The 26,507-nt window shown below is 42.3% G+C and overlaps 1 protein-coding gene across 1 annotated transcript in view; it reads left to right on the forward strand.

Moving 5' to 3' along the window:
* Positions 1-2,245: 2,245 nt before the first annotated feature.
* Positions 2,246-26,507, forward strand: part of SLC35F3 (solute carrier family 35, member F3) — a 47,904-nt gene continuing 23,642 nt past the window's right edge. The window contains exon 1 of the mRNA XM_009867265.1: positions 2,246-2,564. Coding sequence (XP_009865567.1) covers positions 2,284-2,564 — 281 coding nt within the window. The 5' untranslated portion in view covers positions 2,246-2,283. The remainder of the gene's footprint in view (positions 2,565-26,507) is intronic.

Genomic DNA, 26,507 nt, shown 5'->3' on the forward strand with positions numbered 1-26,507 from the left:
AGGGTATCACTGCAGAGAAGATGGGAACAGTGGATGCCTTGCTATATGTCTTCTAGAAGGAGGAACATTTTTTGCCTGCCTCTCCAAGCAGTTGCAGAGATGCAGACCGTGAGTGGAGGAGGGCTCTTCCCTGCATTGGCACAGTGTCACAACCCCCTCCTAAACTCTCACCTGGCACTGTGGCTGCCAGGTTTCTTTTCTTCTGTGCCCAGCACTCCCTGTGGTCCATGGGAAGGATGAAACCAGCTTCATTAGAGTGGGTGAAGTTTTTGGTGTTGCAGTGACAACACCCAGTCAAAAAGCCCGAGAGGAAATGAAAAATTCTGTAGTCACTGCAGGACTTGTGTGATGGGCAGCAAAGAGAGCGCTGGCAGCTGCTCATTGAGTAGTCAAGTTAATAGAAATGGATGTACTGCAGCTCAGTAAACTGAACCCTGACTGATCTGTGCAGCGAGTGAGGCACGAAGCTCCAGTAACAAGCAATGTATTACAAAGAAAGTATATTAAAAGCTAAGAATTCACAGGCAGCTTTTTTGATTCTATCTTCTCCTAACATTTAGCAGGTATCTTGAAACCTTTCCATTGTGTGTTTAATACAAAGCCACATTAACTTGGGATAATTCGTTGGCCTGCTGGAGCATCTGCTGTTACGTGGGAAGCTGCCCACACAATCTTCTGTTGAAAACTGAAATAAGTGGAGAGATCAGTAACATCCCCATCTCTCTTAAAGCCACTCAAAAAGACTTCATGTCTATACCTTTGCTATTGTATGCCCTTTTTAGATTTTAAGATACCAAAGAGAGGCCACAGTTTTTCCCATTACAAAATACAGCTTTACTAGGCAAACCAATGGTACTTAGATCAGATCATGCATTTCCTATCTGTAAAACAATAATTAAATAGTTCTGTCCATTGGAGGAAACCTTTTCTTTACTCATTTATTAGCTAATATAAATACAAATTCAGGTTAACCTGAAATAAGAGGCTTTAAGAGCTTTTCTATTCCAAATACTGATGCTCACTAGGATAAGGAAAGAGTTTTTCTGTGTGGCTCTCTCTTAGTCTGCCTTGAACATATATAAATGTTTGGCAATAATACAGTCTCTTGTTGTCCTGGCTGTACTTCTGTTTCTCTTTTCAACTTCCAATGCATGCAGTGACCTCTGGGCACTTTCAAAGTTGTAGGTTCCTGTCTTTCAATATGAATTACCATTTCATCCTCCACATGAATGGACCAACTAAACTGAAGTCATCCTTTCACAGAAACCACTGCTGAGTGTCGCGTGCGGGTGACTGACGGCTTTAGCAGATGTTAAATGGGGTAAATATAAGGAAGGCAGGTGAAAGCCCTAAAGGCAGTGATCTGCTGCTGAGGTCTGCCAGCACATTTTTATCTCCCTAGGAACTGAACCACCTAACCTCACTTTGCTCATTCATCCACAAGCTGGAGACTGCTGATAGTGATACATAGCAGGGCTATAACAATTCATGTTTAAGGATGTAAGGGGCAAGATTTTTTTAGGAGAGAGATTTCCAGCAGCATGCTAGGCTCAGTTATACGAGGGCAAAGTTCCAGTCCAGTCTCATTTGGTGCAGGACTCAAGCTAAAAATGTTAGAGTTGCTAGTCTGAGACGCTCTCCAGGGCAGCCTGTGGGCTGGTCTAATTTTTGTCATCTGGCTACAACCTCAGGAGAGCTGTTTTTCTATGAATCACTGAAATGCCTGGTGATCCAAGTTCAGTGTTAATCGTGGTACTTACGTTGCACTGATTAAACACATTCTCACCCCTCTCCTTTTAAGAAACACCATATTCCATAAAATGCCCAATTCTGCATTTTCCAAGACAATAATAAATCCAAACGTTGTTGTAATCCGCTTTGTGCTTTACTAAATTCAATGACATATTTTTCATTCATGTATGTGTCCTAACAATTTGAGTGGCATCAATTTAAGTGGATGTTAAGCCTTTCTATGTACATCAGAGCAATATGTAATTTTCATTTCCATTTTACCCAGTGGCTTCTAAGTCTGGAGGTGATAATCATTATTCGAGTTGTAATTATGCCTCAGTTGAACAAGAGGCTTTGCAATGATAAAAAAAATGAAGGACACTTTGTGGCAAGATCTGGTGGGTTCTTCTGCTGGTAAAGCTCCACGTGATTTCAGAAGGGCCTGGGATTTGAAAACTGAAATGCAGGCTGGATTTCCTCAGTAAGCCTTGTGTTTTCTTTTCCCCAGGGGATGAGCGCTCCCGGGAGTCTCCTGCCCCAGCCGAAGCACAGATGCAAGCCGGGGCGGAAGGCGGTGGAAGGGTGAACCGCTGTTGCTGGAAATGCTCCGTGACGCAACTCAAGAAGATTTTCTGGGGTGTGGCCGTGGTCCTGGGTGTCTGCTCTTCTTGGTCAGGTTCAACCCAGCTGGCAAAACTGACCTTTAAGAAATTTGATGCACCCTTCACTCTAACATGGTTTGCAACAAACTGGAACTTTTTATTCTTTCCTTTGTATTATCTTGGACATGTTTTTAAGTCAGCTGAAAAGCAGTCTCCAAAGCAAAGATACAGGTATGGGAGCTTTTTTTTTTTTACACTTGTGGCTCTTGCATGCTGCTCTATATCTAGTGGACATTTGTTCAAATTGGTCAATTAAATCAACCTTGTGTTTGTTTTCTTCTCTAGGTTTGTTAAAGAAAGTTCTGAATTCATTGTGTGCTCCGTCCTAGGTGCTATGTTATTAGTCTTAATACAATTTCACTCGAACAGTAAGAAATCCAGGTTTATTTCCAATACATACCAGTCATATGGTCCAAGTCTGCATTTTCTGTAATTACTTCTCAAGAGTTTTCTGTTCAAACCTCTGTGAACATAATCTTTTTATTAATATCTTCTTCTTCTACCCACAGCTGACTTTTATGGCAGTCTCTGAGTAAGCTAAGTAAGCTTTTCTTTTCCAGACTCAGGACTAGTGCAGTGCCTTGAATAGCCAAGTAAAAAGTATTGCGGTATTTTCCTGGCATTATGCCCGTGACATCGGAGGCCAAGCTCTGATCCCAGTTAAACTCGAGCTGTTGTGTTTATTTCCGGGAGGAAGCGCAGTCATAACCAAAGGCAGCACTTTGTCTTCAGCACACCTTGTCTTTAGAGCAAGCCAAACCCACAAAGCCCGAAGCACTCGTGGGAAGCCTTGAGTGCCCACCCTCCACGAGGGGCTGAGGATGCTCTGGCTGCTTGAAGGACAGCCTCATGGTGGGTGCTGCCCCAGCTCGTCTCGTTTTGGCCCGAGAGGTGTCTGGGACAGATGGGATGACTCAGCCATCAAGATGTCCCGTGTCAGAGAGCTTCCCCGGTACATGGAAGGATGTGAACATCGTTTTCCCCTTCTGTTACACAGTGGGGCTCACAGCCTTTTAATGAAGTAGCTCAGAAAGTAAACAGTAAGAAGTACACATTTCTCAGCTCCCAGCTGTGCAGCAGCGAGGTGGAAACTTACCACAGGAAAAATCTAAGCAAGCAGGGTACTCAGGAGATGCTCTACCTCAGGTGACTGGGGTTAAGGCTGTAAAAACTGAAAATTTGCTGCTTAGCCATTGTAACACTTTCTTCATCTTCTGTATCATTCAGGGGCTGTAAATAAAGGAATTTCACTGTTCACTGAAGGTCCTAGAGCAGTATCCAGAAGATTTAAAAGCATTTTCATAAGGTGCCATATTTCCTGCACTTAAGGTTATATTTGTTGTTTACTCCACAGCAAACATGGTTGTTTCAGAGATGAGAGGAGTACCAAGGTTAAAAAAAGCAACAGTTTCATCTAGAAACAATAACAAATGCTAGCCCAAAACCAACTACATTTTTGTTTCTTTGTTGTTATTTTTGCTTCCAGCTGCTCTCAGATAATTGTTTAAATACTGCTGAATTCTGGGGTGAGTAGTTGTGGTTCACCAGATCCCTGGGGTTAAAACCAGAGCATTATGCCCTTTGTTGCTGCAGTTAATTGATGTAGTTGGTAGTTTTGTGACTTCCATTAAATGAAATGATGGCTGAGTTGAAGAGCAGATACATGCCCTGCAGCCTGTTTGGGATGCAGGGGGACATCATTACAAGTAAGCTCGCAGCAGGCTTGTAAAGAACATGCATTTGTGTGACCAGCAGATTGAATAGAGTTAATCTACAGAATATTTTCTTGGTGTCAGGATAGACTTGTGTATTTGGAGATATGGCTTTGATGCCTAGCTTTACTGCAGATTTATTTTGTGGTTTTAAGCAAGTCACCGCAGACTCCGGATTTCCTTGCACACTCTGTTCAGTTGGATGAGACACTCCTTTAGGGAGCAGGGAGACTGTCCCCTACCAAGTGTTTACGTAGTGTCTGCCTAGCATGTCCACAGTCTAAACTGAGACCTTTCAGTGGTGCTGCACTAAGAATTTCTGTGAAAAGAAATACTGTTCATCTGCTTGCTCCATTACAGCTGAGATGTCACATGCATATACATCAGAAAACCCAAGCATTGCATTCCAGCATCCTCTCTTAATTATTCTCACTTTTTTAATATTATATATTATGCATATAAAGAGAAAAAGACATATACAGTCTTTGCAGTTCTATGTGAGATATGATAAGCTCCTGGAAAGCTTGCACTCCAGGCATAGTTGGAGGCATTTCATGGATTTCTGTTTGGTTAAAATAAGACAATTCTGACCTAGAACTAACAAGAACTTGCATCATCAACTTTCGACTTCTTTTATCTTTCTTCTACACCTATATTTTATAAATTATCTGAGCTCTCTGGTAGGAATTTGCAACAAGACAAATGAAAAGGTGGTAGCGGGAGAAAGTGAAAATAAAACATCTAAGTCACCTTAGCAGCAAGGTAGTAAAGGAAGGGATTCTCAAATCTTGCCTACACAGGTTGTTAAAATCCACAGGCACCTAATGTTTTCTGGCAGTTCAGCCTCGCCTCACCATGGCACAGGCAGTGCCTTCACACCACCTCCTCCCCAGTGGGTGGCTTTGCAGGGCCTGAGCCAGCAGACATACTATGGGGTACCTTGTTATACAGCCAAAGAGCATGTAAAGAACAGAAGCCGTTAGGAAAATTATACAAAAGGGGAATCATAAAATGCATGAAAAAGAACAGATGTATAGTCCCTTCTATACAGATTATATGGTTTGTTATTGTTTTAAATTCCCATTGTATTGTACCTATATATATACACTGTACTCTAAATATATGAATCTGTATGTTGTGTCGTCTCACAGGACAATGTACCTGTCATGGATGCAAACCAGTTTAAAGCTGAACAGATATTTTTTCCCATTTTATAGCACCTATAATTTTAATAAGTTTGCCATCAAAATTTTATCGTAGCACATTAAATTTAAGAGCAAGTTTATTCAGTTTCTTTATAGGATTTTGAGTATTAGCCCATAATGTAAAGTATTAAGGATTTCTAACTGACCCATATTGCATGGTAGGAACTTTTTATTTATGCTATCAGATGGGGGAGAGAGTCACTCTGCAAAGCAAACCAAAAGTCATGCATTGATGGCCAAACAGCTCCAGGCTCCCTGTGCAGCTCCATCAAGGGCCAGAGTTGTGCCCGGGTATAGACTGCTCAGGGAGAACTTGTCCCATGTTTGCCACCAAGGGTGCTACACACCCTTGCATGTGTGGGCAACGATGCTGAGCCACAGAAGAGCAAGCACGCCAGGGTCAGTGCTGCTCTTTTACTTCTTTTGCAAGTGCTCACTAGCTGAAAATAAAATTACAGTAACTAAGTTATCATTCATTTCAACCATTGGCCATTCCAGAAATAACACATGTAATGATCTATGTGCCTAATGGATCATTTAAGAGTAATTCATTTTGGCTTCATACTTTTTGCTTCCAAACTGCTTGATAAAATGACACATTTAATCTGATGAGCTACCCTCCGTCATACTTACATTATTAATTTATGAGGTAACATAAATTAAAAGCACTAGTGCTTAAAGCTCCCTGGCTACATGAAAGATTAAATTAAAGCCTCTGTAAGATATTGCTTAGCTTTGTGTATCTCTAGGCAGGACAAAACACACCTTTTGTAAAGCTTCACTCTGTGTGTGCCAACTAGGGGAATAATGGAGAGTTGTGGTCACATTTGGGGGGAATACCTCAGAAAGCTTGTTTATTTTGATGGTACAGTCTTAAAAATATTTTTAGAAGGAAAGGGCAGGGTTAGGGTTAGGGTTAGGATTTTCCAGAAGGGTTTGCTTGATTATTTATTTGTTTGTTTATCATTTAGATCTCGATTCTCACTTCATAAAGCATTAAGGGTAAAGAAAATGCCAGAAGCTAAATGTAAATCTCTTCTACAACCTTGAATGCACCTGATGCATTGAGTGAATGAAAGGATCATCACACATACCTGCACTGATCTGCAACTACGTTTGAATGTATTTTAACCTGTTCTTTTTCACTGAATCAGTTTTGTCTCTCTACTGCCCTGAAATTACCTGCCACTAATCACTCAATATTTAAATATTTTTCTTTGAAAAGAAACAAAAAAGTTGTAGGTAACACCAAAATATAGTTATTTCTTCGAAACTTATTCAAAATATTGGGGGCAACAGTGGTAGAGGACTGATATAACAGATTACCAACACAGTAACTTCACAAGAGTCACTTGTACTTCATATGCATGTGGGCTTAGTATCAAGACTTAGCACTTCAATGTCCAGAAATTTTCAGTGTCATAGCTTCACACGGTATCCTGGATGACATGGGCCAGTTTCTAAATGTGTTTCACATGTATTTCTGCTGGTATAAGGGAGACGAGGCACTAGCCCCTCATCCCCAGTAATTCTGAGAGTCGGGTCCATTAGTTGGATCTGGACCCATACAAAGGTGCAACTCACTGCACCGTGGGCACTGCCCTCCTCTTCTGCAACAGGCGGGGAATTCGGCTGTGCAGCGCTGGTGACCAACTGCCTGGCCACGAGGAAGCTCTGAGGGGGAAGAAGGTCAGGGCCTGATTTGGTGTGTCTGGATGCTTTCTTACTATTGATTTTTCAACATTTTGTATTCGTGAATCTCTCCTACGTGGCAGCATTAAAATGTTGCAGCGTGGTTCACTTTTGGCATCCTACTGATTTATACTACTACTTAGGTAGGAGCTTCACCACCAGAGCAGGCAGCATTAACAGAGTCATAAATATGCTACGGATGTATCAAGACATGGTGAATGCAAGTGTTTTTAGCAAATGTCACCCAATGAAGCATGTTTTCTTTCAAAAAACTTCAGTTTGTAAACTCTATTTGTCTAATTCAGTACATTAGCCTTAAAATAATACCTATTTATTTTGTGTTCCTCAAAATAAATTCACTTTACAAGTTTCCATTAGCTTGTTGGGAAAAAGAAAAACAAAGAACAACCAAAAAAATCCCAACTCAACAACAACCAAAGAACAAAAGGAACTCTTGAAATTAAAAGATATAGCATTTGATTCTCACCTTAGTTAGACAGATACAATCCAGGAGTAACTCCAAATTAAATCGGTTTGATCTCTATAACAGTTTGTCAGGACTTAACCTTTGCTTGGTATCAAAGTGATCAGTTACAAGATATGGATATTGTACGAGAGGTTTATCATATCCGTGGTCACCTACACGTCTCTTGCAGATGCCTGAAAGATGTGTTACTGATGGGCCCCTGTATCACTTCTCAGGCTGTTCTCACCCAGTCTGCACTTTTATTCCAGAGGTTCTGGCTGAAGACAAGGCCAAATTGTACCTTTAGCAAGCAAGAGCAGCAGTGAAGCCTTTCTGTTGGAACAGCACGGTGTTTGTGGTGGGGACAGTGCTGGCAGATGTCTGTCCAATGTCCAACCTGCTGTCCGTACAGCATCAAGCTTGATCATGGAGCTCAATCTGAAGCCCAAGCCACAGAGCTCAGGGTGATGCTGTTGTTAGCTTCTGTTTCTCAGAGTTAAGTAACTGCCTCTTCCTGATGAGATCTCTGGTAGTTGCTGTCTCTTTCCTTTTGAAAAGGAAAATGTGTCCCCGCGGGATGTGGGGTAGGGGATATGGGAGTTCTGGAGGTGTTTTCTTGCTGCTGCCTTGACATAATAGAGCTACGCTGCATTATTGTCAGGTGATCGCGTAAGTCGTCATTTCAGCTGCTTGCTTGGGGAGACTTGGTTTTTTAGGAAGTTAAAGATTAATATCATGGTTTCTTGTTCTCTGTGGCTCCTGAATGAAAAATTTCTCAGCTGTCAAAAATATATTCTACAGGTTGCTTGTTCTTGAGAAAATAGGCAATCCTCTAGCTCCAAAGTTTTTCTAGAGTAGCCTCCTGTTCACATAACTCTTCTCTGCACACTGAAGGTGGTACCAGTGATTAGATTAGCAAAGAAATTTGCCACAGCTAGCTCCTCAGTGCCACACTGCATATTCCAGCACTGTGGGCTTAGACCTAAATGCTTGTTTTCCTCCCAGAATGCAAGAGTAGAGCAAACACTTACAGAGGAGGCACAAGCATGAGGCATGTAAGGTAAACAGCAGGAAAGGCTGAGGAGAAAGAGAGAGTCTGTTGGCCAAACTAGCTCTTATTGAGAGTCCACCACCACCTCAGTTGGGTGCCTAACTAGACTTAAGGTGGCACTCCTCCTGATGTTTGCCAGTGAAAAGCTTAAAAAACTGCTCCCAGGCCTGTGTTCCAGGTGGTAGTTTTTCTCTTCCTCAAATGCTTGGTGCCTCTGGTGGACTCATGATGTGAGTGGATATCAGAATGGCCCCAAATTAATGCCTCCTAAATTCTCTGAAGGTAGCTGTCACAGTGCAAAGCCTGCATGGTGGTCTCAGGAACATAGGGTGCTTGGCATGTGTTTACCTCCCTTTCTAAACCTATCCCAGCTTTCACATCTCCTGGAAACACCTTTAAGACAATTCTGTTTGTCTAGTTTGCTAATTCCTTGTATTCAGGTAGCTAACACTGCCTTTGAGAGCTTGTGGTTTTTGCCTTTGTGAGAGGATGGTCATCGGTCCTTCTTTAGGAAACCAGTCATTTCTAATTTAGCCTCCTAATTTATACTTGGAGATTGCGTTTGTATTTCAGGACATGATGTTCTCAAAAGAGCTTAACATTTGTGCCCTGTGAATAGCTTTCCCTTAATCTGAAGAGCCTTTATCTGTTGAGGATCACTTCTTCTGGGCTTTTGGACCTTTGTGGAATGCTAATGTAGAATAAAAATTGGGTACTGCCTGATCAGGAGAAACACATGTTGTTTAATCTTGAGCCTGGTTTGCAATATCATTCCAAGGATGATTGAATTAAGTGGTGTCCTGTAATTCTCTTGTTCCATTACTTTTTTGTCTTCTCTGCTGTGGCTTAAACAGATGCTCTAAAATAATTACATTATAAGCCTCCTGTGAGGTAACAGTGCTTGAGGCAAGAACTGTAAAGAGAAGTAATTGTTCTTGTTACCTGCAGACAGGGCATGTGTTGTGAAACAATGTGTTTACGTAATGGCTTTTGGTTGGGAAAAAAAACGCCATGTCTTGCAGCACTGACCGATCTCTGGTGAGTAGTTAAACTGCACTTTATTAACTGGCTCTTCCTCTGGTTAGGTAAAGCAAGCTGCCAAGCTTCCACACTGCTAGGGCTTTTCTCAGGAGCAAATCCACCTGTACTCATCCTACCCATGCTGATCTCTCTGCACTGACTGAGAATGTGGAACCACAGAAAGCCAGGATGAAGGGACTGCAAGGCATCACCTCCTCCTCCTCCTTTCCCTGCCTCCAGGCATGACCTGCATGCACAAAAAGAGAAGTAACTGCATTTTTTCGCTGGCAAAGGTAAAAAGGGGCTAGGAAAAGAGTGTGTGATCATGTTCACTGTGTGGTGAAAGAGGCAGAAAGCTGAGGCAAGCATGGATATGCTCTTCTTCTGAACATCTTAACATGGAAGAAGACAGTTCATAGCTGGTCTTTTTGCAGAAAGTGTTTTACCTTGGTCATTACATCAAGTACCTTGACACCCAGTCAATGAGCACAAGCTCATTGAACAGGGACTATCCTAGACAGGTTCTCCTGTGTTGTTTACAACAGAAACAGAAACAACAACAAAACTCAGAAAGGAGTGATAAGGAATTCTGTGGTTTTTTTCAGATCTGTGTCAAAATATCTTGAAGGCAGCTACCTCTAAAGATGCTTTAAAAAAAAAGAAAGTGCCTGTATGGCAGCAGACTTCGTAGCTATAATTAACAGCTCTCAATAAAGACGGATGATACAGTGGGAAGTGTTGGAGGCTGGCAGTACTACAGAAGTGGAAAAAACCTTTTTGTCCAGCTGCCTAGTGGTTATGGACCATGTCCAGATTTCCCAGGATTGTTTGTGTTTGTATGAAAAGGAAGCCTCATATAAATGTACAAGTACCTGGCTGAAGATCCTATTCAGTCCGGGTCTGCAAGAGCTGGCCACCCTTGCTTGTTAAGTCAAAGCTATAGCTATAGCTTGTTAAGTCAAAGCTATAGGTGAAGGTTGGCAGCAACATAGGTGTATGAACAGGGCATCATAAGTTGAAAAACCTTGTCAAGCAGCTTCATAGTGTTGTCTGTGAACATCCATTGGGAAACAATGGTGAGATGTGAGCTGATGGGCAGACAGGTTCATTTATGTCCTTGCACAACCAGGTACAACCATTTTTGACTTTTCCACTGCTAAAACACCTTTGCAAATGGAGAATCCAATCCAAAATGGAGAAGATAAACAAATTCTGGTGTTGTTACCTTGTTCACCAGCTCTGGGTGGCAGTTAGTGAAGACTGCTTCTCTTCAGCCCAGCTGTGGGAAAGAAACAACCCTCCTGTTGGTCTGTTTGTCAGTCCTTTGGGTCAGGGCTAAAACTCAACAAGTTTAAAGGAAAGAGCCTCATTTACTTTATGGCCTTATGGTCATTGCCATATCATTTGGGTCTTCTGTCTTGAGCAAGCTTACACTAATCAAGTCCACTGTGGCTGCCTCATCTGTTCCTTGTTCTTCATGTCTCCCACTGAGCACTTTCCCTTGTGGAGCTGGTGTCAGATGTTCGTGGTTTGTTAATTTATAAACCATGTTCTTCCTCTTTGGAGCTGAGGAGCTGTTTACTTATTTACTGAAGCTGCGTATTTCACAGACACTTAGAGATTGCTGCAGCGTTTCCTTCCCATCTTTGAAAACCTTCCACTGCCTCAGTGAAACATTCAGACTCCCACAAGGGGAATGGGCCTTACATGAGGGGTGGGATACCCTATCTCTTTCAGCAGATGCATGTTAAACCTCAGGGATCTCAAGTCATCATGGATGTCCCTTCAGTGACAGAGCAGTATTAACCTTAATGTAATGCCTTGTTAACATGAGGCACCCTTGGACAGTAGGAGCCCGAGCACATTCACTACAGGAGGACTCTCTTCTCCTATGTCATCTAGCATTTACCCTTGCATTATATATAAAAAATTTTTTGCTTCGCCAAAATATTGGGGTTTTTTAAACGTAATTCTCTTCACTGTATCTATTGTAGAGGCCAGCCAAGCCAGCTGAAAATTGTATCCTGCACTGAAACTACAGCTTTCTTCACTAGTCAAGCTTATTATGTTTTCAGCTGGAGTACTATATATTTCCAAGTACAGAAGGATAATTCATCATCTCTGAAAAGCTCTCCTAGAAAACAGTGAGAATTTCACCTCTACTTTCAGTACCTCTTAATAGTACCTAGAATAAAAATGAAGCTACAGCTCTTTAATTCTGTTTGTTATTAACACCATCTAACAAATGGTGCTGTTGTCTGACCATCTCACCATGATATCCTGGACATCAGCTCACAAAAACATGGAGTAATCCTGGCTGCTGAGGACCTGGGGATGGAGGTCCCTTAGTCCAACATAATCAGTGCAGAGCCACATCCTATCTACTTATTATTTTGTTAATAGTTAAGGGATCTGCAGACACTGAGACAACTAGTATTATTTAAATTTATGTGTACTTTATTGCATCTTTTAATGCGCTGTCTCTAGATACCCTAAAATTACATGTACTAGAACGTGTTGGCATGAATGGTACCTGCTGCTGTTTGCCCCTTTTTGCCAGAGCCACCTTAAACATTTGTCTGTCCTCAGGCAAACCCTGAGAATTTGATTTATTTTTTATTAACCCTGAATTTTTTTTAACAATAAAATAATGTATTAGCCCACTATTAAGTGTTTCTCCTTAAATTATTTTTAATAATCAGACAAATTTTCACCTAGCATTTTCAGTATTTCATGAAGTTCTCTATATTAAATGTGATGGATCTGGTCAGCACTTGACCCTAGTTAGCACAACTCCAGAGTCCCATGACAGCATGCTGATTTCTGTCAGAGAAGGCTCTGGCTCGGTGAATATTAAAAATATCAAGTTAATACCTATTTAGATATGTTTCATCTTTTCTTCTTTCAGGGCAGAACTCAGGCTTTGACCAGGCTGAAATCCACTCTACTCCCCCACATTATGTTTTTAAAAGTGTCTTTTCATTCTGGAGAACTGAAGTAGAAAAACTTCATGTTGAAAAATAGCGACCCAGAAGAGGATACAGTTACATACAGCCAAATGATCAGCTGCTTTCCATTAATGTACCTGCAGACCTGCATTTGCTTATGAAATTTTTAGCAATTAAGGCCAGCCCTCTAAAAGTTGTATAGCATTTAACAGAGTTCTATCAATTTCATAGATTTTTTCAAACAGCTTAAACAACCATGCTCTTCTGTAGTTTCAGGTAATTCCCATAATGCCATTACTTTCTTCCTTGCCAAGTTCCACATGGCTAGTTTAGTAGAGTTGGTGTCCTGATCATGTAAAAGGCGTAATTCTACGGGGATATGATAAAGATCAGCTAAATCATGTGTGGATCGAAGAAGGTGAGGAAAGAGCTAGGTGGCATCACACAGAATGAGTGAGGTGTTTGAAACAAGAGAGGTTGGGTCCTGCCAGTGTGCAGCTGGGCCTTCAGGAGTCTTAAAAACAAGAAGGGCCTGAAAGAGCAATTTGTGGATGCTTGGGAATCAGAGATGATGGGCCACGTGTGGCCTGTTGGGGGAGCGGATTGCATGAGCTCCACTGAAATGTGACACTCGCATGAATTATAGTTCTTGTAGCTCTTCTATAAGCTAAGCTAAATCCATAAATCCTTTATGATTTCAATGGACAGTGTGCTTACCCTAATTTTGCTCATGCGTTGAGTCCTGTGGCTGGTTGCAGGTTCTCAGGGCATGGTGCGGCTCAGCCATCCCCGTTACAGAGGTCCAAACAAGTCACTTGGAAGTTATCTAGAGAAAATTTAATCATACCAGGAACAGTTATCTCATATGGTAACAGATCTGTTTCTTAACAAGAATGAATGTAAAAATTAAATTTACCAAACTGCTAAAGATGTTTTCCTGGGATCTTTTCAAAAGCGCATGGCAAATTGGCTTTATTTTTAGATAAACAGGAATCATAGGAATCAACAGGAATCATAGGAATTGTAATGTGGCCATTTCTCTTGAAAATTATACCGGTTATATGTATAGTTAATTGTGGACCTTACTTCTGTGTTGCAAGCTGCAAAATGCTGTCTGCTGCTTTATATTTCTTGAACTTTGTTTTAAGGATTCAAAAAAAAAATCACAAAAAACAGCTGGCTTTGTGGATATGTTTGCTGCAAGAAACCAGAGACAAATGGTTTCAAGAAACTGGAGAGAAATGTGTTTCCGCCATAGCAATTGTGCTAAAAAACAAACTGTTCTCTCTGTTAGTGTAGCTTCAGACACTTTCCACTATTATGCTGCTGGTATCTGGAGTCTCGTTACCCAAGAGCCTTTTGTCTAGCACAGAACAGTAAATAAAACATAGATTTTACACACACACACAGAAACATCTCATTAGGGAAATGTGTGAGAGAGAGATGTCAAATAATGTCTTGGGATCAATCTCATGTCCGAATATGCAATGGCAACTCATCCTTCCTCAAGTAGCTCAGCCGCTGACTGGCTGCAGATGCATTTCCCTTCAGCGGGAATCTTGGTGTTTGCATGCCTTTGGGCTAATAGCCATGACCACGCAGCTCCTCCGCATGAAACATGCTGATGGCACCTACTAGATGTTGTGCAGCTGACAGGAAAAAGATGCAATAGTTCATTAGTTTTGTCATTCTGTTTAATTCAGACATTTTCAAAAGGAATGGCGCTGAAAGCTTTGTAGTACAGAAGGTGCATAATAATTGCATCAAAATTGCCCATCTGCAGCTAAAGTAAGATAATTGCCTAGGCGTATTCCCGTTTGCAGAAGAGATTTTGAATAATAAATGTTTATAAAGCCCTTCTGTCATCATGTTATCCAGTCCTCAACCCACGAGCCGAACGCCCAATTCATCTACTCTTTTCAAATCAAAAATACCTCATGTCGCTGCAGCTCTGGGGTCAGTGAAGATGAGAGCTGGGGCTGGTGTAAGTCACCTGAAATTGGCTTCACCAGCAACGTTGCTGAACCAAATGGAAAGAGAGTAATTGGCAAACCCTGCTGATCCCTTGCTAGTGTTATTTTCTGTATCTTTAATAATTAAGTTGACTAAATTAGCGTAGGGGTGCTGGTACTGATTTTCAGTGATGCTGATGGTGCACCTTCCTGGAAGGGCAAGGCTTGTCACAGGGTCAGATCCACAAAAAGGCTGAGGCATGTGACCTGTCCTGCAAACAGGCATAAGCATCTGTGTGTGGTTTCCAGCAGATGGTTCTTCTCCCTCTCTCTCGGAGGTAAAGCCTGAGCGGATCCATCCTCACAAACACAGGTACACCGAGGATATTGCAGGTCTGGTGGCAGCAGGTGAGATGCAAGTCCAGCTTAACGAGGTTTATCGTGGCTAATCTAACCCGCTTCTGCAGATAAGCTCATTAGCACTGACTCAACTCACTCAAGGCCTTGAACACATTCTCTCTGTGCTTCACAAAATACAGACAGCTGAAAGACATGTCCAGGATTAAGTACATGCTTACCTGGTCATTCCCTGCTCTGTAAGGACACAGTTTGTAACCACCCCTGTGTTCTGGTGGCAATTAAAGACTCAAACAGCAGGGACCAAACGAGATTTATTATTTTATCTTATGCTTCTCCAAGAATGAATTAATCGATTTTTTCCATTAGACTTGATACAAATCATGCTGATGTCCTCATCATCCTCAGTATGCCTGACTGATTCCTAATAGCTGCCTTGGTTTTTGCAACACACCTGGTGCCTCTCCCATGCTCACCTGCAGCACATAGAGCTGCTTATTCTAGCCCAGCACTACTCATTGCGAAAGCATGGATGAGTTACAACAGAGGACAGGATCACCTGCTTTCTGCTACTGTGTGCCACTGGTCTTTCTGCATGAGCAAAGCAGCTGCCATTCCTACTGTGGAATCCCTTCAGCAGGCATCCCCACAGGCATCTCATCCCGCAGCTCTTCAGCTCCTAAATCCTTGGCACTGTAGGGAGATTTCAGCAGGCTGTACCTCTTGGGTAGCCCCAGCATGGGCATGGCAAAGCTGACTAGCTCTCAGGCACTGAGAAAGTAGCCAGCAACCCTAGGAGATAACTGGTGTCACCTGGACACCTCAGAGGTGCTTTCCCAACTCTGCATCAGTGATGGTCTTCAGATCCCTTCACTGAACTAACAGTGCTCTGCCGGAGGAGTGGCGCTCTCGCTGCTAGGGTTGTGGAAGAAAGTAGGGTAGCAAAACAACTATCGCCTTTCCCAGGTTTCTGAACAAATAGTTTCACCTCAGAGGCTGAGACCACATTGCTGCTCTTGTCACTCTTCCTGAGAAACAGTCTGAAAAGAAATTCAGATGTGACACTAAAATTAGTAACAATACGAACTACTGTTGAGCACATTTTTTTTCCCTCTCAAGGGCTTAAGCTTATTGAGTAACCTCTCTTTCTCTCAGTTTCATCACAGAGCATTAAGTTTTGAGAAAGGGCTGAGCCAAACCACTGAAGCTCTTCATTCTAGTTGTGTGTGTAGGTGTGGTATTGACAGAGCCAAAGTTAACACACTTTCCCCAGTGCACAGTTACAGTAAAATGATCCAGATTTTGCGTTGTGTACACTGCAGATTGGGGTTGAATAGGGATACTGCGGGCACTGTGACTCTGAATGACTGTGTTATTGACAATTGGTGAGGTGTCAGGATATTTTGGGTACCATTTTTGGGGTCCTGCTGCTGGAGTCTCTACTCTTACTGAAGATTGTGGTAAAACTGTAATGACTTGGTTGGAACGAGTGGTGAACCTATAATGAAGGTTGTTGGAAATGTCTCCTTATGGTTGTGTCCATATAGGTATGTGTGTGCATAGATGTACATATGTATGCATGTGTATGTAGAGCCTCTTTACCCTGCAAGAGCAAGGATATCCCAGAGGGGTAACAAAGTTTACTTTAGACAGTCTTCAGCCAGTGTCCAGCAGATCAGGAGCTCTCCTGATCTGATACAGACCCTTGAAAAAAGGAAAGTGAAGCCACAGATTTTGCACTTTCTAGCTCTAGGGTAAATGTGGAGTCATGTCCTTGAATTGGGGGGAAGAAATCCCCTTACATAGTGCACATCTGCCCCTGTGGGCTTCAGTGGGAAAGCGCGGTGTCCAGGAGGAGGCCCCAGCTTGTTTGCCTTCTCGCAGCAGGAAGGCTGCTTATTCTCAAACATCTGTCTGCAAGCACTGCTCCAAAAAATCCTCTCCCCCACATTGAACAGAGCTGGAGCGCCAGGAGGGGGGACGAGGCAGCCCCAGCCCACCAGCATGGTGGTGCTCACAGCACCTGGTGTCCCAGCCGGCCTGTCACTGTCCCCCGCCGCCACGCCCGGGCCGCCCTCGTGGCAGGCAGAGCCCCGGCCGTGTGGGAGGATGGGGCTGTGGGATGAGTTCCAAGCTCCCCTTACGCCACTTTCCATCCCACTCATGTTCAGGATAAAGGAAACGCCCTTGACAGCCCTTTTCTTTCTCCACACACCTAAAATTTTTTTTAAAATTCTTAGCTTTTGGTACATTCTCCTTCCTCCACAACCATAGGCAGATGCTGTCCCCAACTCCAAACAGCAAAAATCCCCCTGAGCAAGGTTTTTTGGCTCTCTCCAGGGCTGGAATACCACCATGGCTGATGCCCTGTGTGAGAGAGATGCTATGCTTAACATTCCTACCTCTATTTTAAAATCTGATCACTTATAATTCCTTCTGAAATCGGTGGGTGGTGACAGTCTTCAGCCCACTGGAAAAATCAGTGCATTAGGTACCTGAATATGAATTTATGTTTTTAATTTGGTGTGAGCCTCTTAAGATTTCAGTGTGAAGGTGGAAAAATCCAGCTATTCCTTGTAGCTTGTTCATTTGTGCTGTTAGTGGATTATTTTCAAATTCTTTTTATATTATCTTCATGAGAAATTTAATGAATCTCATCAATGCCAAATCATTTGTCTCTGTTGGTTTGCTTTCTAGGATGATTTACGTATACATTAAATGTGATTGTGAGCCATTTTCTAACACATGTAAAAACCTCAATTTTCAAAGTTCTCTGGGGATGCTCTGATTTGTAATAAGTCTCACGTAACCCCATTCTGGCAGTGAACATGAGTAAACATGGATATGATGTGTTAATCAAGTAGTTTGTTATGACACAGATTATAATTAGGGAAAACTCTCTTTTAAGAATGCATTGATCACATACCCTAGACTTGGTATGTTCACCCTTGTTGTTGCATGTTCTATTATTGATCCTGATGAGAAAAGGTTAAATTTTTATGGAATAAGCATAGCAATAAAATAAAAATCACATCAAAACCAAAGAGCAGGAAATATTAGGTAGATTTTTTTCTGCTACATGTTTTCCTGTTGGGCAGCTGAGATTGTTTACTCCCTTCTCCCGTGTAATCTTGAAGCTGCCTGCTCAGCCTCTCTCATATACTGCGAATATTTGGTTTATGGCTCAGCCTACCTACCAACTATTTCAGCTACTGAGATGCAGTGAGCTAATTAATGCACTCATCATCTTACACGTGCCATGAGCACTAAGGAGATGTGACCTTAATCTTCTTCATCTTAATTCTTTCTCCCATGCTCAGCACTGGTTTAACTCAAGTCCATACACATTTTCCTTGCTGTGCTGTTCATTCATGTATTTTTGTTCTCTATTTATTGACTTCTAATTCCCTTCCTCTCATAGTGTGCATGCTAGATTAAATCTCCATTAACTAAGCCTGTATTTCCTTTGCCTAGCTTACGTAGCCATGTAAGTATCGTTATTGCTTAATATCTGTATGAAATTAGCATCCAGCAAATCCTGATGCACAGCAGCAGCTTGCACTAGGTGCTTTTCCAACAGGCAAACACAGTGCCTATGCCACAGAGGCCACAGTCAATGTTGAGACATGTGTCTGCTAAAATCTGCTGGTTTTCTTTAACTGGCAATCACTGACTTCTGCAACCACTGTTCAGCACCCTGTGGAGGAGGGCTGTGGTCCCACAGTACCTGCCGAGGGAAGGCTGGACAGAAGGATGAGGACATCAGGGGAATGCTTTTCTCACCCCTTCATGGATCTCACCATGAACCTAAGTAACACAGCATGTGATGTAGAAGCACAGGCTGGCAGATGAACAGGAAAGGAAATAATTACAAATGTTCTCCTAGATGAGGATAAACCCAGGATTCTCAAAAGGCCTTATTCGTCTTCTGTCTAAGATCTGCTTTCTGCCAATGTAATGCCTCAATGTCACCCTGTTCATGTCAGGACATGATGTAACATGTCCAGATCCTATTAATGACAGAGTAAGGGGGAACCCTATGTGGACTCAGGTAAATGACAAGTCTCTGGTAAATGACAAGTCTTACTGTCTCGCTTGTAGTACTGAGCCCAGCATGGCTGGGCTGGCTTAGCCAAAAGACATTTAGGAAATCCAAGGTCGAAAGAAATTTGAGAGTTTTAGAAAGATGTAAGCCTGCTTTTCCAGATAACATGAACAAGTTATCTGGTTAAATTAATCTATATCTGAACTTAAACTGAGGTAAGAGCTTACAGAGTATGTAGGCTGTGATATATCCCTAGCAGTAATTCTGTTAAATTTTTCAACACCCCCTGTGTGTAGAGATTCGCAAGCACACTGAAACAGGCCAGCTAACTATTCTCCTCTCTTCTGCTTTTAACTACGCTCAGAACAGCGCTGTGCCTCCTCCTCGCACGCTTTCTGCTATAAACCTGACCAGTTTCATTTCCCAGGCAATCCATTGTACGTGGCTGCGATTGCACTGACCATAACTGCAACCAAAGGGTATCCGATCCAAATTATGTAGCACATTCTGATATTGGCCTCTGGAACCACAGATCTGGGAGAGGGCCAGAAAAGCCATTTTACAATTATAGTCTAAGTCACAGGCTTTATAAATCCGTTATTAAAATGAAAGATAGAGCAAGCATGCCCACAAGGCAGGCATTAATCATAGCTAGATAAAGTTCATCTCTCTCTGAGGTGGCAAGTTGCAAGGTTTCAGCAGATTCCTGCTTTTTGTCCTGAAAGTGCTTTTGCCCTCTAATAGCAGGGAGCAGATTTCTTCACTGCCTTCTCTGCAGCTGCTCTGGAACCAGAGTGTGATCCTGGAAGCAAGGATCACAAGGTCATTTTCCAAAATGAAGGAAGGAATAAGCATGTCACAGACGTAGAAGGTGAAAGACAAATGAACCCAGTACTTTCGTATCTGGTGAATACTTGGCTCTCCTCGTTGCATCTTGGCTTACAGAACCAGCAAGCAGGAGGGGGCTCGTTGCACAGCCCTTACTCAGAAAATCACAGCCCCACACTCCCCATGACTCCCTCTGCCCGTTAAATCCGGCAAGATTCCATAAACTGCAGATGCGTGTCACAGAGCTATTTCATTTTAGCCGAAAGTGAGCACTATAAAAATGAACGTGCTGCACGCTTTGCTGATGTAGATTAAAAGGACCTTGATTCCTATAGTCAAAAATAGTCAAAGGACAGAAATTACTTCTGTGGCTCAGATTATAGTAGGGTCTTTCCTGATATTCTTGGTTTCATGTTAGAAATCCTCTGTCATAAAGGGATGCTCATCTCTGCCACAGTCAGTCACATGGTATGTGACCATCTAAATGTAAGAAAACTCTTTTAACAGGCTCTATTCCAGACACTTTATTAAAGCCATTACCAGAGGCACATCAAAATGTAATAAACACAGAAGCAGATAATGGTCAGAACATTTCTAGCATGAAATGCACGATCTATTCCAATTAGGGGAAATGCAGGTTAAAAGCTGTCATTTTCATTTGGTAGTCTCAAATGTCACAGTCACATTTCCGGGACAAATCCAGATACCGTCTTCCTGAGTCACCTCGAGTTTACTATCAGCAGTCAGTCTCTGCCATTTAAACATCAAAGGACTCTTCTTACAAGTCTTCCAGGTGCTCTCGCTAGACAGTCTATTATCTCCACCCTGGATAATCCTGACTCTCCCTCTGTCTGCTATACTAATTCCCAGGAGGTGGTGGTACTGTTTCCTTCCCAGAGATAAAGTCTTGGTGAATCCCAGCCGCCCTGTGGAGCAGCGCCGTCACAGCACCCAGTATGAGTGGTTCCTTGTTACAGGAAGTAGTCCCAAATTTGGCAGACTGAACACACACAGCATGCTCTCCAGAGCTGGCAAAGTCCAAGCTGAGCAGGAGAGCTACACATCTTACAGGTTGACCGAGGGTACATGGCTAATGCATCCAAGGTGGATGAAGCAGGAAGAGAAAGACAAGAAAGTGGCAGGTTGTCCCACGTGATGGATTTCTTCATGTGTGCCATGTACCAGCACCTCCACCAGCAGCTGCTGGAGACAGGACAGGGCTTGGCTGGACCCAGACTGGTAATTCCTGTGTGGCCTAGGTCTATCACTTCAAAGGCACCTCTGAGTGAGTGCCCCATTGACACTTAGCAGGCAGAAGGAAAGGCTTATGTTGTAATACAATTCCAGTAATTCTGTTGCTGAAAACATACGAGTACAGCATTTGGACCAGCAGATGGGTTTTCCAGTTCATTAAGCCAGAAGTTCTGCATCTTGTCCAAAAAGTTCCTGTTTTATTACTGTTGCAGATGAGGGCTTCTTTCTGATTTCCAGTCTTTCACAAAGTAAATCAATACCTTCAGCAATGACTGAGTAGAAATTCTAATTTCTGGACTCACAGCCAAGATCAGGACAGGCATTAGATGCCAGCGAGGCACCAGCTCACTCCTCATCAGGGCAGTTTTCAAAATGCTGCACTGAACAGAACTGTTTCCTTTGCACTGAGGATCTCACAGAGCAGAGCCAAAAGAAACCATTTAGTAGGCAATAAAAATATAAAAGAAAAAGAACAAGTACATAAAAGATGTCACTAGGAAAGAGAGCAGAGTGTGCTGTAACAGCCTGATCCAAACCACACTGACATTCCCCCCACACATGCATAGCAATGGCAAGACTTTTCATTTTCCTATTTCTGTGGCACCAGACTCTGGCCAGAGACTTTTGATGCTCCACCATCTCTTATTATGTAAGAGTAAAACCTTAAAAATATGAAATAATGAAATATAAATAATTCAACATTTTTGAAACATAGAGATCAGCACTTTGAAGCACCATATTTGCAGAGGGCTTCAGATTCAAAGCAAACTTCTTCCAGGCCTCTAAAGAATGGCTACGTATCCCATCCAAACACATAAATAATAATGGCTAGTGCCCTGTTCAGAGGGGCACTTATGGCTTCTGGCAACTTTTAGTGGCAAGTGCTGTTTTGCTCCACCATAGCAACTTTGAGTGTTTAAATGTGACAAATCTGAAACCTCCTTAAGTTCTGCTTCCTTCAAATTCCTGAGTATCTGTCACCACTGTTCTCATTTCTGGTCTTTCCCAGGGACTTAAAACAGAGCTCGTTTTCTTATAACCTCTAAGCAGCATAATCACCTTAGTGCCATAATCTCTTTGTTTACTTGTAGAATGAATCAATTTCTATCCGATATTTCCTCCCCCCTCCTCTTTTATTTCTCTATTCTTTTTAATATCATGGTTCCTTTACTTCATTCTGGAATAAGCAATCAAGGACTAATAACGTCATCAGGTATTTATGTTCTTATTTTGTCTCTAATGAGGATGGTGGCTGAAAAGTCCAGAATAGGACATTGACAGCAGCAGGGAAAGAAGTCAACGCCAAATGTGACAGCTCTAATAGTCAACAGTGGGGCACAAGGGTGACCCACATATATGCCACTCCACACTTACAGTAGAAACCAGGGAGGTAAATAAAGCTCCACTATTCTGAAATCGAGAAAAAGGCTTAACCTTAGGAGCTGACACCTGTTTTATAGACCTGATCCGTCCCGTGCCACAATGTGCATAACAGGGTTGCTGCAGCAGTTGAATCTGGGGTATTTGTTCACTATTTCTCCTGCTTCTGAACCCAAAGTTTACATTAGCATCATCAGGCAAGGCTCTGCTGGAGTCTGTTGTTCCTGCCACAGCTGGGAGGCATCTGCGTCTGTTGCTGTCTAATGAACTGGTTCATCTCTCTCCTCTGTCAATGACCACATCCCAGAGAAGATGCATATGGGAACGTGGCTGCTGATGGTAGGTCTCTGGAGATACCTTTTTATGCCCTGTGAATACCCATCCCATAGGCAGCCCTTTCTGTCATGCAAATAGTGCAGCTGTCAAGGAGAGAATGAGCTGCAGGTCCTTTGGAAACAGAGGCTTCAGCAGAGGAGGAGATGCAAGGGTTACCAACATCCAAAATTCTGAAATGTCAAGGGCTTTCCACCTGGAGTGTCTGGGAAGTTGCAAGGAGCTGATGGAAAGAGCTAGAAACTTTCTAAGCTGCAAGAGCAGAAACAAAGTGTGTTCCTAGAGCTGCTCTGTGATATCTTAGCTTCCTCTCTGAAGGAAAGATCCAGCATGAAACTCACTAGTCCTCCTCATTTATTTGCAGGTTATAAAGGGGGAAAGCCTGTGGACCATGAAACTGAGATTCAGCTTATAAACCATGTAAGAGTGAGTGGCCCATAAATCCATAGGTATAAAAAAGAGCTTGAAAGTAGAACTAAGAGAATGTAGATTCCTCAGAGTGCAAGAAGACTGAAAGTCATATGGCTTGCAGGTCCATCCTCTGGACCTGCCTCTAGTGCTCAGAAAAATAATTGATTTGATGTTCTGTACTGTATGTCTTGAGAGGAGCCTTCAGAGAAAGTTTTGCTTTTGCATAGGATCCACATGTAATACCACCCATACTTTTACAGACTCTTTTGTAACTCGGAAAAGTAAGGAGGAAAGAAATTCCTTAGAGACAAGGCTTCTGAACTGGCGCATACATGATCTCTCTAGCAGAGTCAGCTTTATGGTTTCTTTTAAGATTTCCTCCTGTAGGTCTTGTTTATGGAGATAACTATAAACTACACTGTAAGGCTATGGAGGGAAAACTCCCCTACCTTGACATTGTTCTTTCTTGGCAGTGAAGCTTGGGTCAGTTACACTGAAGAGGTGTTAAGGGATGACATAAAGGGTCATTAACAGACTTTTTTTCCAGGTTGCATTTTGAAGTTTTAAAAGAAATCATGTTGCAAATGGATGAAAGGCAAAATCCAAGAGCGTCCACAGATGGGAAAGGAAAATGAAACTATTTTTCAATTACAATACATTCTTGCCTATTCTTTTTTTACTATTTTGTGCTGATTTTGATCACTTCCATTATTTTCCACTATAGATTTAGTTAATATTAATTTTGACTTACAAAGGCAGATTTCACTTAATGTTCAAATGGAACAATTTCAAAACCTCTTTCAGTAACTTTGATAAGATTTTTAACCTCTACCCTTCTTGAGAAGCTTCTTGTCGACATTTAAGACTGGAGTGGCCACTAAACTTTGACAAATGCTCTCAGTGATCCCACCACCACACTCCAAAGGGAGGATAACAAGGGAGCCACGGAGAAAGACTTTGAGGCTGAAAAAAACTTGAATCAGTTTAATAAAAAAGAAAAATAATACTAAAAATAACAATGAAGATGTTAAACTATATATATAGATGTTAAACTATTATGCAAGTATACAATATGTTCAATGATACAAAAGAATATGTTAATACAGAATTGCCAGATGACAACTAGGTCTTGAGCAGGGAAGTCTCAGACTAGACTTGGCAGCAGACAGGAGCACCTGAGCCCACAGTCTCAATGATAGCAAAAAAGAAAAAAATCCAAACAAAACAAAACAAAAAAAACCCAAAACAAAACAGAATAGAAAAGGAGCTGTGCCACTCCCATCCAAAAAGAGAAGGCAAGACAACCTTTCACAACGAACGGTGCTCCTCTGTAGCACAAAAACAGGAGGCAGGAACACCAGCAGCACACAGAGAGATAACAAAGAGGTGATGACAATCCTTCCAGCACAGCAAGCATTGAAAAGTCCTAGGGTTCTTCTTAGGGGCCCTAATATACTGACCATCCTGGGAAGGAGTACCATGATTGGTCCATCTGAGTTACGTGACCCATTCTCCTCTCTCCACGGGCACAGCTGTCCCTCACCCCCCATGATGGTTTCCACCTTTGCCAGCAGCCCCAGAGAACTTTCATCCTGGCACTCTCAAACCTAGCCACTTCTGTTTCAATGAATGAGTCTTTTGTTTCACTGCAAACTGAATGAAGATTAAAATTTACAACCTTTTGGCCAACGTCTGTAGAAACGCGTCCTCAAAGATCCAAACCACATGAGTTCCCACAGCTCTTCCCCGGAGTTATATCTACCTAATTCTTCATGCGTGCAGTGTCCTGGAGTTTCAGTTGCTATGGCTCCATTGCTGTGCTATCCAATCCTTCTTTAAAAACACAGTGGGTGTCAGTATTTTTTACTTCACCTGTTTACTGTTCAAACAAGAAAGTGCTTATACAGGGAGCCAGAAATTATGTATTTCTCTTGGATGACAGGTAATTGATTTCCAAGCCATTCTCAGTTATTGTATGTCACTTGAGAGACCTAAATATTCCAGTAATACGGAGAGAAGCTACACAATTCATGTTACATATTACTCTGATTTTACCATTTATACTAAGGTCTTGCAAAAAAATTAATGGAGCCGGCAACAGCACTGTATTGTAGAACATGTTTGCTAAAGGATTAGCCTTTTGGGAGAAAGGTCAAAACAAGTGAAGCTGTTTGGAAATACAAATCTCAGAGGTCTCGTATTTTATGACACCATCCTTTTGGCACCGAGTTCCTCAGCTGCACTCCTTCACTTCATGTGACGTAAGACTACTGAGTTTCTCAGTCTCTCACAGGCTGCTTTTCGAAGATCACTACGTTCTGAAGGGTGCTGTTAAATCAGGCTCTAGGATGAGGGTGGATGCCATCAGAGTGTCTTGAGAACTCCTCACTCCACTTCCATGGGTTGTTCAGGACTCGCTCCCCTCCCTGCTCCGCTGCTGTCTGCGGGATTGGGGTGACGTTGCTGAAGAACAGAGTGGGGGAGCGTAGGGCAGAGAGTGCTCTGGTTTTGTGTTAAAAGGACATCAGCAGTGCAATTAAAAATGCAAACAAACTTCAAATAGAAAAGAGTCACCTGTTCTTGATGCAAGGTACTCTAAAAATGACCACAAATACAAGTATTTAGAAAAGTTTATTCCCTTTCTGTATCTCGGTTTACTTAACGCATCTAGGGGCAATTTGTGTGTTGAAAATGTCAGCTTCTCTGTTATACCAATGAGCTCTCGGCTTCCTTTTTTGTATAACTATTTCTTTGCATTGACTAGCTGCCAAGTTGATGGTGCCTCTTTTGGTATCTCCTGATTCACATGCCTTCCTGTGCCCAGCTGTCCCCATATCCTGTCATGGTGCTGAATTACTAGCATTTAGGCTACAAAGTTGATTTATTTCCCTCGTTTTCTGTATTAAAGTGTGATGCTGCTACAGAGTGAGGATTTGCAGAGCCAATAGGTTATGCCCTCGGCCTAAGGCCAGCACTGCCAGCAAGAAGGGCCATGGGCCAGCAGGGCTATGCCCAGCAGGAACCGTATCTCCACACAGTCTCTCTGACAATCCACAGGCATAAAGGTCCAAAGTAAACGTGTGTGTGAGTGTATGTACAGACGTGTAATCTAGATACATGTTCCAAACATATATATATGGTGTGTGTTTCAGTTATAGCTATCTCAAGGTGTTTTTGTAGCCAGCATTAGCACTGAGACATTTCTCTTCTCCTTGTATTCCCGCTTGTTCCTCCCCTCTCCCAAGCCACAACAGTACAGTTCAGCACAGTCAGCAGTGTGCTTCTAAATCAGCAGAGGCAAAACACCCCATTTCCAGCAGCTTTTAGGAAAGCATTTTATTCCTGCATGCTTTTTTGTCTGTCTATACCAACTGCTATAAAAATCCAATTCACAGGAGGCCAGCTGGCCAGCTTCTCCTAAAAGTTTCATTCTGACTATTCCAAAAAGTAGTAAGCGGTT

This window comes from Apaloderma vittatum, unplaced genomic scaffold, assembly GCF_000703405.1.
Source record: "Apaloderma vittatum isolate BGI_N311 unplaced genomic scaffold, ASM70340v1 scaffold25383, whole genome shotgun sequence".
Taxonomy (NCBI): Eukaryota; Metazoa; Chordata; class Aves; order Trogoniformes; family Trogonidae; genus Apaloderma; species Apaloderma vittatum.